Genomic DNA, 14,415 nt, shown 5'->3' on the forward strand with positions numbered 1-14,415 from the left:
CAAAATTCCTCAATTCTAATCTATGAAATTAAATATAAACAGATGATATAGAATTACAAGTAAACCATATCAACCACTTTCTTTTTCAAAATCAAATACTGTGTCAGCAAATCAAGGTAAAATACCCAGGGGAAAAATACGGTTGCGGAGAGAAAACAAAAAACAAGACCAGGATGCTATTATTCAGCTCTATACTTAGGATTAACAAGAGCTATCAATCTTTCTTTTCATGAACGCTAAATTGAGAAGAAAAAGAAAAGTACAGATCAGTCTTCATAACCAGAGGCTAGAAGAACTTCAAACCTGAAAACCTGAACTGACAATCTGAAGCCTCTGTAACTCTCTGAAGGACTGCACACATTTTATTTCCTGACTTTTTTCTTGGTTTTTAATCATTCTGCTCTATGGCCGTCCTGACAAGCAATGATGGAGTAGCGCAGTCCAGGTGCTTGCCGTTTAGAGGCAAAGGTGACAACCACACTTTAATCTCTCAATCTTACCAAACAATTCATTTTTTCCATAAAGCTCGTGCTCAATAGGAGTAATACCACTACAGAATCTTGAGGTTTCGAGGAAAGGAAATAACAGAAAAATCACCAGAACTTGATGTTTCTTGGTAGTTCAACTTTTTCTTCTTCATGTTTAAATAGGCTCTTTCTGAACAAAATATGTTTTGTGCTAGCAATTATATATTTTTATATGCAGGTCAAAAACAAAATGTTAACAAGTCACTTGCACTTTTACACTGGTAGCAATATGATTAGAGACATGGTCATTTATTCAATAAATATTTATCACGTGACTACTATGTGTCGACACTGTTTTAGGCACCAAAGATTTGATAATCCTAAATAAGCCAGAAAATGCTGATGCCTCACTGAGATTTCACTCCAGAGGGAGACAGAAACAAATCAATGAAGGAGGGATCATCTTCTGTGAATAAGCACTGTGATGGAAATAAGAGGCACAGTATGAAAGAGAAGAGCTGGCAGTGGGAGCACACTTTTGTAAGATGCCAAAGAGATCTCTCCAACTAGGTAGCACTGAATTGATCCCTGAAAGATGAGGAGTCACACTGAGGGAAGTGCCCTCCCTGCAGATTGAACAGCAATTACAAAGGTCCAGAAGAGGCAGAAAAGAACACAACATCTTGCAGGAACAGAGAGGAAACCAGTGTGGCCAGGCATGTAGCACAGGGAGGAAAGATATGAGATGACGGCGGAGATACAAGAAGCTCTTTTAAGTCATAATAAGGAATAGGACTATATCCTGGAATGGGAAGCTGCTGAATGTACTTGAGCAATGGAAATACATGATCTGATTTACATTTTTATAGATAATTGAGTCTGTCTTTTAGAGAATGGTTTGGAGGGAAGCTAGGGCGGATACTGGCAGACAACTAAGGGGGTATTATAGCCCAGGCAGGACACGGTGGTGGCTGGGGCTAGGATGATATCAGTGGAGATGGGGAGTAGCCAACTGACTGACGCCCTATTTTGAGTCTGAAATGATCGACCTTCTGACAAATTGGATGGAAGAAATGAAGACCATGAAAGAGTGTCTTGCAAGGAGATTATTCTCCAATGAAATCATATCTGTGTGCTGCATAGCCAAAGTACAAAAGTTCAATTTCATATTATTTAAAACAGAATGTTCCAAAACGAGAAAACATCCCTAATTAAACTACATATACAGAGAATGCACCAGTTTGTTTTTTGAAAGAAATTTTAACAAAAAATCCATAGTTAATTTATAAAAGATAAAAGGAGAGAATGATTTATTTACAAATATAAAACATCAATTCAGTCCTCAAGTGATTAAGAAAAACAATCTATTTCAAGAAAATACTAAAACAAACTGGTAAGTATAAATATTATAATCACAATTGCCAAAAAATAAGTAAAAGCTTATTTTTAGCCTGCCAATTGCTTATGATATATTGAAAAGCTTTAGGAAAAAAATCTTGTGTTTCAAAGTCTCTGTTTCCTCTTTGTATCAGTGGTTTGAAGGGTAGGTCTAAGATCTCCTACTATTTAGAAGAAACATACTAGAAAACTTGTAAATTTATTTACAAGTACATTAATTGCCTTCTTGCTCAATTATTTTAATAATTGCTATAGTCAATTCACAGATTATTCAGGTACTTTTTTCCTCCTTCTGATCAGTCAACTTTCAACTACTCAAGGGTTAAATACTAATAAGGAGCAAGAGACGATGAGAAAATCTCTGTAAAATTTGCCATTTATTATTGGTTATGTTGAGTAAAGGAAAACATTAAAACCAATTGCTGAAAGAACCAACAACATCTAAACTCAAAGGATAAAAATGCTCTGCCATCCTAGTGTCACCCGGCCATGACACTTGGACCAAGACCAAAGTGTTACAGTAACAATTATAACACAAATCAGATCTAAAACTCTGCTTCATGCTGAGCGTCTCCATTTCTCATGTGAAAATCAGCATAATATCAGCATAATATCACTATCTTGCAGTTTTTATGAGGATTATAATTAACATATGTAAAGTACCTAAAGCAATGTCCTACACATAGTACATGCTCACTAAAGGATAGCTACTGTTTTCAGGAAAATCTAAGTATAGCTCATCCCAATATACTTCTGATTAGAGATATAATTTTTTTTTTTTTGGAAATAAAGCATTTTTACTGAAATAATCACTTCAAATGTACAAGGATCAGGATTAACACTCTAAAGTGAGGTTTTCATGCTATTGTTCCTTTGATTGAGTAATATAGCTGGATTATACCACCCAGGAAATTAATACCAGGCTCCTGAGCCTCTGAACGTCCACCATCATTTGCCCTATTGATGAGAGATTGCTTAATCTCTCTTAAATTCTCTTTGTTCCAGTGAGACAGATCTCATTATATTTTCCTGCCTACATTTTAAAAATTAGTTCAAACGTATGTAAGATGAGCATGAGGCCTGTGTCTTACTCCTTTTTGTATTCCTACATGCCTGACACAAGGATCTGGACGGATAAAAATGCCTACTGTGACTTTGCTCAGATAATTCCTCAAACCTAGAATAGGTTGCTAAATAAAATACCATTTTTTTTGGAACCATGCTTAAGCTTTATTTTACTTACACACACACAATCAGAACAAAATGAACTCCTTGATATCCCTTAGTATGCTGAGAGACTATGACTGAAAACTTGTCAGTTCTTCCTATATGCTGACATTATCTACATTATCTCCCCAGTTAGGATGTCTGTCCCTAAGGGAAGGGGCTGAGTTTCACATTTCTTTGGAATAATCCTTAAATCCTGAAACAAAATGGCCTGGCCCTAAGGCAGACATCAGTGAATTCTGTTGAGAATTCACTCAGCATTCCAACCTCGAGGTGAGTCCCTGATGCAGCACACAAAATAATATCTGTGCCTGGAAGCATTTATAAATCCTCAAAAAATATTTCTCTACTGCAAGATCAAATTTAAAATCTTAAGGGAAAACACATCAAAATTTCTTTTGATAATGAAATAAAGTTTTATCAGATAACAAAATCTAAAAGGAGCAGAAAAGATACCTTCAAGCAGTTTTTTCTCTGAAGAGAGTTTAGAAGCAGCAGAAGGAGCCTGATATAAAAAGTCACAGAGGAACGTAGACTGGGACGACTCTTGACTTAATCCACCTTCAGAATGAACGTCATGTTGAGGGAAATCTAGAAAAATTACAGAAATAATACATTTGAAATATAAACAATTTTCCCTTGGCTTACGAACATGTAGGTGAGTTTTGATCCAGAAGAAAAACTACCTCACATATACCACAGAATAAATACACAGAGATATTTTACTTTGCATACAATTTGCAAATAAGCACTTAAGTTGTGTTTATCATTCATATATGAAAATCAGATTTAATTTTGGTGAAAATGATTATGTGGAATTAACTATTTTAATCTTCCAGTTATATGATTAAAGAAACATAAAAAATTTATTGCCTAAACTTTTTCTTGAAATAAAATAAAGTCTTAAGCATGTTCCATCTTTTTCGGCAATTACATTTTTTTTCATTCTGACAATTTTTCTTGTTTGAGAAATAAACAGATGTGTGCTTCACTCCTTTTAGGGGTATGTCAGAAGAGAGCAGGGTAATGCAGGGATAGGAACTAACCTGAGAATTTGTTATGGTGGAGAAATTCCATTTGCAGACTCTGCCCAGCCTTCTTGGCCAGCAGATAGGGGGTGCTATGCACAGGGTCTCCAGTTGCACACATGACATCTGCTCCACTGAACAGCAAAGCCATTGTTTCCAGAACATCCGATTTCACTACAGCAGCACACAGAGCCTGGTTGTTAAAAGAAAATATACCTTTCACGGGAAGAAAATACAATTCTAGCCATTAAAAGAAGTGAAAGTCTGCCAATCATTTATAAGACGAAGTCTGTATTCCTTTTTAACTAAGATAGCTAATAATAATTATGCGCTGAATTAAGCACCAGGCTCAAAAGGCCTGCTTCGTATGAATTTAAATTACAACCCAAGACCTCCAAGTTTCAAATCATTGTTTTGTTGCTGTGATGTTCTAAACCTTCCCATCCATCATATTTGCTTTGCAAGACATGTTTTATGCTTATACACTATGATAATGGCTGATGCTCAGAAAATTCAAAACATTTCAAATGTAATAATGAAGTATCAAAAAGATATATGCACCCCTATGTTCACTGCAGCATTATTCACGATAGCCAAGATTTAGAAACAATCTAAGTGCCCACCAATGGATGAATGGATAAAGAAGATGTGCTATATATAAACAATGGAATACTATTCAGCTATAAAAAAAGATGAAAGCTTGCCATTTGCAACAACATGGATTGATCTTGAGAGAATTATGCTAAGCAAAATAAGTTAGGTGGAGAAAGTCAAATACTGTATGATTTCACCTATATGTGGAAGACAAAAACAATAACAAACAAACATAGATACACAAAATAGATCAGTGGTTACCAGAGGGGAAGTGGGGTAGGAGGAGAGTGAAAGGGGTAAAAGGGCACATATCTATGGTGACGGATGGACTTTTGGTGGTGAACATGATATAGTCTATACAGAAGTTGAAATATAATGATGTGCATCTGAAATTTACATAATGTTATAAACCAATGTTATCTCCATAAAAAACAAATTTAAAAAACTAAGGAAGTACCCCCTAAATGTTTTTGTCATATTAATATTGTATGTATGTATGTATTTTCCAGTCTAATAAGGATCTGTAGAATTTTTAAAATGTTATGCTTTGGGAATTTGAAAGATGAGCGCAAAGTAAATTTGGGACCTTTCCTTTTGTGGGGGTGGGAGTATGTGTGGGGAGGAGGAACAGCAAGCAAGAGGCAATAAAACAACTCCATTGACTTGTGTTATACATCATCATTGTACAAACACTAGGAACTTCTGTAACCTCTTTTTTTTTTTTCTGCCTTGAAGTAATAAGCTGTCTTCATATCTCTTCCCACTCTCCTTTCCTGCTTTCTCAATTTACTGGCTTCCCATTTTCTTCCAAACCCTCTGATTTTGGTACCTTGATTCCATCTGACTTTCTAGCCTCAGACTCACCACTCTACCCCCTTCCCAACATGGTATACCTGGACAGATCACTGGTTAATCTGCCCTCTGTAATGCAACTCCAGCACAATTGCTCATTAAATATACTAACAGGCAGCTCAGAATGTACAGCCGGGAAGTCCCAGGATGCATTCACAGTTCCAGCCCTGGAGGTCAACTGTTAAAAAAAAGTACTTTATTTTCTCTACCATGGTCTAGCTGACCTCCAGAATTTCCTTTGCATCAGAATCAAGAAGCCTGAATTCTTATACCTGACTTCGTACTAATTTGCTAGATGAATCCCTACTCCTCCTTGGGTCTTAGTTTTTCCTCATCTGCAAAATAAGGGTGTTGGAAAAGATAACAGCTAACATCCCTTCTACTGTAATAGCCTTAGACTGCCCTCTCATTTAATCACGAGTATTTCCTCTTATTCTCTCTCTCATCACCCTTTTGTTTTCCTTCACAGAACACTGTATTTGCTATGGTGTGTTTACTGCAGTCTAGCTGTTTATGGTCAGTCTCCCCCACTTGACTACCACTCTCAGAAATAAAAGAAGCACATTTACTTTTTACTACAATTATATCCCAAGCACCTAAAAAAGAACTCAACACTCGGTAAGTGTGCAATAAATATCTACTCGCCAAGAACATTCAATGGGGAAAGGATAGTCTCTTCAACAAATAGTGTTGGGAAACTAGATAACCACATACAGAAAGATGAATTTGGACCCCTATCTTACACCACACACAAAAATTAACTCAAAATGGATTAAAGACTTACACATAGACATGATACCTTAAAACTCCTAGGAAAAAAACATTGTAAAGAAGCATCTTGACATTGGTCTTGGCAATGATTTTTTGTATATGACACCAAAGGCACAAACAACAAAAGAAAAAATCAATAAGGGGGACTATATCAAATTAGAAAGCTGCTGCAAGGCAAAAGAAATGATGAACAAAATGAAAAGGTAACCTACAGGATGGGAGAAAATATTTACAAACCATACATTGGATGAGGGATTAATATCCAAAATATATGAAGAACTCATACAACTCAATAACAAAAAACAAACAATCCAATTAAAACAAGGGCAGAGGAACTGAATACACATTTTTCCAAGGAAGTCATCCAAACGGTCAACAGGTACCTGAAGAGATGTTCAACATCATCAATCATCAGGGAAATGCAAATCAAAACCACAATGAGATATCACCTCACACCTGTTAGAATGGCAATTACCAAGAAGACAAGAGATCACAAATGTTGGTGAGGATGTAGAGAAAAGGCAACTCTTGTGCACTATTGGTGGGAATGTAAATTGGTTCAGCCACTATGGAAAACAGTATAGAGATTCTTCAAAAAATTTAAAAGACAACTACCATATGATCCAACAATCCAACTTCTGGGTATATATTCAAAGGAAATGAAAACGGGATAGCAAAAAGACATCTATACTCTCAAGTTTACTGCAGCATTATTCATAGCAGCCAAGATATGGATACAATCTTAACTGTCCATCAATTGATGTATGGATAAAGAGATGTATGTATGTACATATATACATACACATATATATATACACATACATATATATATATACACACAGACACACTGGAATATTATTCAGCTATGAGAAAGAAGGAAATCCTGCCATTTGGCACAACATGGATGGACCTTGAAGGCATTATGCTTAGTGAGGTTAGCCACACAGAGAAAGACTAATATTGCATGATATCACAAGCCAAACTTGTAGGAACAGAGAGTAGAATGGTGGTTACCAAGGGCTGGGGTAGGGAGGGAAAATTGGGGATATGTTGTTTAAGGGTACAAACTTACAACTAGAAGATAAATAAGTTTTGGAGATCTAATGCACAGCATAGTGATTATAGTCAACAATACTGTATTCTATACTCCAAAACTGCTAATAGATCTTAAATGTTCTCACTACAAAAAAGAAATGATAATTATGTGATGTGGCAGAGGTGTTAGCTACAGCTACGGTAGCGATCGTATTGCAATACATAAATGTATCAAATTGACATGTCGAACAACTTAAACTTATACAATGTTATAGGTAATTATATCTCAATTAAAAATATCTATTCAATAAAATAAATGTATTTTTTGTAAAAATTATTCATTGACATTAAGAGCATCATTTTTAAGAAGTTCAATGTAGAAGTAAATCTTAATGGGTAGACTTCCCTATAATATTCTTAGGAAGAACTCAATTGCTAGTTAATTAGTATAAAATTTATCTGATATCTTAGCTCATGGGAACTGTGTGGTGTGGCAGACAGGGCCTCATTTGGGGACATCAGTATTTACTCACTGACAAGATTCCCATCACCGGCAAAAAGAGAGAAACTATTAGGGCAAGATATACCCTGGTTCTCCAACCTCACCAATTACTTCCCAAAATCCACAACTTACTACCTATATTCTTATTTATATAGGGACCTCTGGTGCACAGAATTAATCATAATCCTTGGTTTATGATACTCTGTTATCATTATTCCACATGCTGGTATAATTGGTCAGTTCTTTTAATAATGTAATTAGCACTCATGAAAACACCACCCAAAACAAAATTAAATGTCTCAGTGATAACCTATATAAATATATGGTTCCCTACCCCATCCCATCTCCCTGACTCTCCCCAACTTAGGTACCCATCCTAAATCCTGCACTTACTGTGTGTCAGTGCTTTAAAACCAATTCTAATACCAAAGATGCACAAAGAAGAAAAACTTAGTTTATGGGAACTAAGCCAAGAGAAGAGAAATGTAAATAATTGTATAAATCTTATAATTTCTAGAGAAGTATGGAAAAGGTCTTTATTTTTTTATTTTCCAAAATATTCAGCATAATGCTACTTACCTGGGGATCTTTATGCAATAAGCATTGCCATTAAAAGCATACTAAAGAACTGATAACCATGAAAGAATATATTCTCTAAGCATAAAAACAATAGGCATATAAAAGTGTATGTTTTAAATATCCATACATAGAAGAGCCTCCTGACAAACAAGCAATTGAAGCCACAATTTAAAAAAGAAAATTGCTTTTCAAATTTTCTGGCAGGATGCTTAACAAATCCTTTGCCAAAAAGGTGAAGATCAAATGGGCAGCATAAAATGGTCACAAGAAAATCTGCAGTCACTCAGCCAAAGGCAATTAACACTTCAAATCAATGGGACCAAACAAACCACTGGTGGTAATAATAAATTACTTGAGTAAATGATGTTAATTTTGATGACACCAAGTCAGCAATGTACGAGCTGAAGCTATATTCAGTATTCCAGGAAAAGTTGTCAAAGTTTTAAGAATAATGGGGTATGCCTAGGTTAGCTGGAAACTTCAGTTACGGATAAAGAGTTAATCTACTATTGGTAATGAATCCTTACGTGAAACAATGGGAAAACCACTGGCACAATCTTACAAAAGGAATAAAATTAAATTAAACAATTTTATCGAAGACTAAAAGATTTTTTACTTCTTTTCAAAATCCTTCTGACATATTTAAAAAGACATTAAAATCCATGTCTATCATTATGTTTTATTGGATACCGTATTTAATTCTTCTTTGGTGAGAGATGCCAAAAGGGTTTTTCTGAATCTTCCTTCTTTGTACTTCTGAGTGATAAAGTTTTTTCTCTTTTCTACTGGCGAGTCCATGTGTAACTCTTCATCTTTTTGAAGATTACCAGCCCAAAAGTCATTTGCTCTTTTGTTTCCAATGACAATAAAAAGCTGAATTATCAAAAAATTATAAAACATATCAGTTCATATCAGTTCACGTGAATCTGCAGAAAACTGATTCACATTACAGATTAAAGCCTAACAGTATAAAATATGCAAAAACACAAGAAAGACCCAACTCTTTCAGGAATATGGAATGTGAAAGCAGATACTATTTCTATTTTAAATATAGTCTAGCTGCTCTTCATAATGGTAAAAGATTAGCTAAGAAAGAAATTGCAAGCAACGCAAATTGTAGCAAAAGCATTATTATTCTTTGAAGCTCAAATTGAGACAGCTTCATTTAAAATGGCTAAGTAGGTGGGCTAATTTGGTTGAGAGTGGTACTAAAACCCAAGCAGAAAATGGAAATGGGAGACAGCGAGTTAGACATGATCACAGTTAATGACAGAGCAGGGCCAAGATAAAGAATAGGAAATTTTGCCAAATGTTTTCATTCACTTTCCTAATATTTTATCCATGCTGGGTTAAAAAGAAAGAAAGTAAATTCTGGCTTAAAAAAAAAAGCTGTCAAGCCTTTAAAAGCAGTTATTACTATTAAAGCTCCTTGTACTTTTTATTTTTAAAATAATTATCTCACTTAGGAAGCATTCTGAAGGTTACAGCAGAAAGTTACCACTGTCAGACAGGCTGCGAGCCATTTTTATAATGCAGTCAGAACTTCATCAAAGAGCTCCTGAAGTGACCCACACCACCCACTGCATACCTCCTCCCTGATCTCTGCCAACCACCACCATAGTGAAACCAGACTTACCTCGATGAGTTCATTGCTCCAAATGCTTGCATCCATTTTCAGACTTCTAACCTTGGAATCTTTTGGTCCTAAAGATCTATGTTGACCTGAAGTCAAAAAACAATTGCATTTCTATTTTAATTTGTATGTAAATGTCTATTTTACCTTTTAAAAAAAGTATACGTGTGTGTACACGTATATGTGTATTTATATATCTTTTCAACTTAAAACACACTAATATCTACTTTCCACCCTAGAATAGTGGTGGTAATTATACAGAAATCATAACCAACCACAATGAAGGTAACAGCAATCACCTTCATCACCACTCTGTACAGTATAAAACTACCCTTTTAAAAGTGTGTATGTATGTATGTGTATGTGTATGTATGTATGTGTGCATATACATAAATTTATATAATTTTTTCATCGTCTGGTAATTAACTAGAAATTTTAGGTAACTGAAAACATTTTATAACAGGTCTGCATAAATTACATGTACGTGAATACAGATATTATCCCTCTACTCTTAAAAAAAAAACTAGCTACAACTCTAATAAATGTGTACTTAAAAATCTGAAGTGGATTCTTTACTCTACTAGTATGCCTGGAAGAGAATAACAGCCCAAAAGTCTATTATCATCAATTCAATTCTTCTATGTAAATCATCATTCAGTCATTAGTGGGCATCCAGGCATGTGTCAGATGCTTTCTTTCTAAGCTGACAAGAAAAAAAGGTACAAAGCCATTATCCTTGATCTTAAGGACCTGTTGCCTTATGAGAAGGAAAGCTCATTCCTCTCTCTACATGAGTTAAGAGGTTCCTTTCCTCCCTTCTTCCAGAGAAATGGAAAGTACTGAGAGCACAAAGCCCTAGAATTCCCATGGCAGGAATTTGCATAGGTTTGCATTTATCAAGACTATGTAAAGGCCAGATCGGTCAAACTTAGAAGCATGTAGGAAGAACTGGAAGCAATGCCAGAGTAGCCCAGGCAAGAAATAATAGAATCTGAATTGACGCAGCAGGAAGAGAAAATAGAGGGCAGATTTAGAGACACTGAGAGGATAAAAACTGAGGGAACTTGTGGGCTTTGAGGAAAGGAATCGGTGAAGAGGGTCTCTCAGGTTTTAGGGTTGAGTGTAGGGTGGATAGTGTTACTGCGGACCAAGACTTAGAATGTGCAGTTTTATGTAAACAAGCTGGGCAGCAATGAGAGCTCCATTTGTAACATGTTATTTTCAAGGTATCTTGGGCAAATCCAAGTAGAGATTCTTTTAGGTAGAATCTCTTGTAGGTAGATATAAGAGTATGGCATCCAACAGAGTGAGAATCATCTGCTCAAAAATGAGTGTTGAATTCAAATGATAGATAACATCACTCAGGAATATCAGAGTGAGAGAGCCGAGGATGTAACCCAAGGGAACACACATATTTTAGGAGTGAGTGGAGGAAAAGTAACCTGAAAAAGGATGACCAGAGTAGTAAGAGCCCACTGAGAGAGAATGGTCTCTTGGAAGTTGAGGGAGGATGGGAAGTCATAGAGAGAGATTGGCTGAGAGAGTCAAATACTGCAGAGAAGACACTCAAGATAGGAACTGACCACACAGAAAGTGAGAGGTAAAATACATTGGTAAATGTGGTGAAAACATTTTTACTGGAGTAGAGAGAAAAGAAGGCTGATGACAGATGCTGAAGAAAAACCAAAAAGTTAAAGAAATGCAGAAAACCTGCACAGACTACTTCTCTTGAAAGTATGTTGTCTATGAAAGGAAAAAAGAACGGAAAATGATACATACAAGGGAATGGTAAGTTTCCAGAAAGCTGGTGTTAACAGGACAGATTTATGCAAGTTTATATGCTAAAACAAAAGAAACCATAGTGGAATAACTTACACAGAGAGTGAAAAAGTGATGCGTGAGGATCCTAAGAAGAAAGGAAGCATAAATAGAAAGAATATCCCTGGACAACACAAAGGTTGTCTCTTCCAGTGAGACTGATGAGAAGAAAAGGTTGGGAAAAAATACAAAGTAGAGGAGATATTAACTGATGCTTTTTGTTGTTGCTATTGATGTTAATTAGCTCCGGAGGAAATCTATCTTAGTGGGATGAGAAATGTGGTAGCATAGTGCTCTAGAAAAGTATTAAGGGTTTGAAGCGACTGTGCTTGTCTTTGCTCCAGCTGAGGTGGGCGCGCCTCTCTATTCTCTCAGTGAAATCTGTACTCAAGTCTAATCTTGTCCTTATCATACTCTATTGTAATTACTCTTCACATATTTGTACAAAAAATGTCAAGTCTTATACATCTTTTTAATTCCCAGGACCAGCATGGTACCTGGTAGAGCTGAAAAAGTTGAAGTAAAGTTTAGGTTGTGGCTAACTTTCTCCAAGACCTCCATGATCACCTACCTAAGCTGGGGTCCATTCCCTCTACTCACTTGGACAATTGAGCTCCAAATACAATGAGCTGTCATAGTCTGTGAAGTGTAAGATCACCATAAGAAAACCAGTCATAATACCGGTTACTTTCATAAACTTCAATACGCCTGGAAAATGCTTCTATACAAAAATTCTCATTATAAGAGATACCAGATCTGATGAACCAAGTTCAGGGCTCTGAACAACCTTGATGTGAAAAACAGGTCTTACAAAATAGGACTGGGAAAAATGGACAAATCATACAAACAGCAAGTGCGTTCAGGGTATATTCTGAAACATAGTCACCTAAAACCTAAAAATTTCAACACTGTCTTTTTAAAATCCATACATGGACCAGTAGGCACAAAAAAATGATTACATGCTTAAAAATCAATTTTTATATCTAAGTCATGCATAAGAGAAGTTGAGAATTATATTTCTAAATTTGATTTAAAGGGAATAAGCTCTGTTTTCATTTTTCACAACCATTAGCTGGGACACACTATATGTGACAATAAAGAGCATTCAGCGCCAATCTGCCACCAAGCAGTGATGAGCATAACTCATCACTAATTACCTGCACACTTCTTACAGATGACAACGCAGAGATTGATGGATGCCCAGTCAGGATCCGGGGCTTTGCAATCTGCACAGCTCCTGTTAGACTCATTGTACCAAATCTTCTCAGCTACTTCATAATCAGAGAGAGTTTCTGCTATCGATTGCTGCACAGCTTCAATCCACTCTTGTTTCTCTTTTTCCGACTCGGCTGTAAAGCTGAAACAATTAACGTTTCTGTGTTATCGATCTCTGTTGGAAAGGCCAATTAAGCAGTATGTTCAGTGTGCACATTCATTTCACTCACAAATTAAACAGCAGCTGAAAAAACGTGCCTTCTAGGCAGTTGGATAATCTTTTCTGTTAAAAATCATCTAATTTAGAAATCTTTTTTTTTCCTTTAACTTTCCACACGGCTTATGACTCTGTTTACATATCTTGAACCAAAATTAACATACACATTTTTCTGACCAGGATATAAAAATTGCCTTGCTGGATCAAAAGCTTAAATGAGAGGTCATGTTTTTTCCTAAGCAGTGGTTATATAATAATCAATAAGAGACTGGCAGAGTGTCAGGACAATGGGATTATTTTGCCAAGAAAGAATGCCATGATAGTCTAAAATTAAATTATCAACAACAGCCACCAGAAATTTTGACTTTTTTTCAGTCTTAAAAATAAATTCTTTTTTTTTAATTAGAATAATGTCCAGATGGCTTTAAGAAACTGAGAAACCAAAAAAGTTTTAAGTGATTACTATTCTAACACAATTCTCACTCATTTTTAGCCATGTTCTGATTTATTTTAATTCTTAGTGTTTATTGGGTGCCCAAGTGAAAGGATAAAACATTAAACATCAGTTCACCCCTACAAGAAATATTTACTGAGTACCTATGATGTGCCAGGAAATGTGCTACAGTGTTTCATACTCAGTCAATGACCCACAAAATGATGCTTCATGTTAAAATGTTGTGTTCTGAAGATGAAAATGGTTTGAAATACAATAAAAATGACACATGACTAACATATTCTTAATCTATAAGAAAACTGAGTGGGCTACGTGGATTATATTTTTTGAAGCAGTTTATGGTTCCATCATCACTATACTATTTATTAATTTCTTAGTGGTTTCTGCTTCTACATAAAGACTGGTCACAGCCACCATAGTACAATGGAAAATAGATATTTGGTCTTTGTCCCTGGTACTCAAAGGTTCCTGCTTCAGGAACACAGGTTCCTGGTACACAGCTCCCAAAACCCTTAGAATCCCCTAAGCGATAAAAGTGTCTTTTGTAGGCTAACGAGATAACTTGTGGCTGGGGGCCTAGACAGCTTCAGGATAGGAGCTGGTCACCAGAAAGACCAAGATGTGA

At 35.8% G+C, this 14,415-nt stretch overlaps 1 protein-coding gene across 7 annotated transcripts in view; it reads right to left on the reverse strand.

Moving 5' to 3' along the window:
• Positions 1-14,415, reverse strand: part of ARAP2 (ArfGAP with RhoGAP domain, ankyrin repeat and PH domain 2) — a 187,085-nt gene that overhangs the window by 103,407 nt on the left and 69,263 nt on the right. For all 7 annotated transcript variants that reach the window (XM_058546854.1, XM_058546856.1, XM_058546857.1 and 4 more), the window contains exons 11-15: positions 13,062-13,261; positions 10,090-10,175; positions 9,144-9,326; positions 4,139-4,313; positions 3,549-3,683 (exon numbers count right to left, since the gene is read on the reverse strand). In XM_058546854.1, coding sequence (XP_058402837.1) covers positions 3,549-3,683; positions 4,139-4,313; positions 9,144-9,326; positions 10,090-10,175; positions 13,062-13,261 — 779 coding nt within the window. The remainder of the gene's footprint in view (positions 1-3,548; positions 3,684-4,138; positions 4,314-9,143; positions 9,327-10,089; positions 10,176-13,061; positions 13,262-14,415) is intronic.

This window comes from Diceros bicornis, chromosome 8, assembly GCF_020826845.1.
Source record: "Diceros bicornis minor isolate mBicDic1 chromosome 8, mDicBic1.mat.cur, whole genome shotgun sequence".
NCBI lineage: Eukaryota > Metazoa > Chordata > Mammalia > Perissodactyla > Rhinocerotidae > Diceros > Diceros bicornis.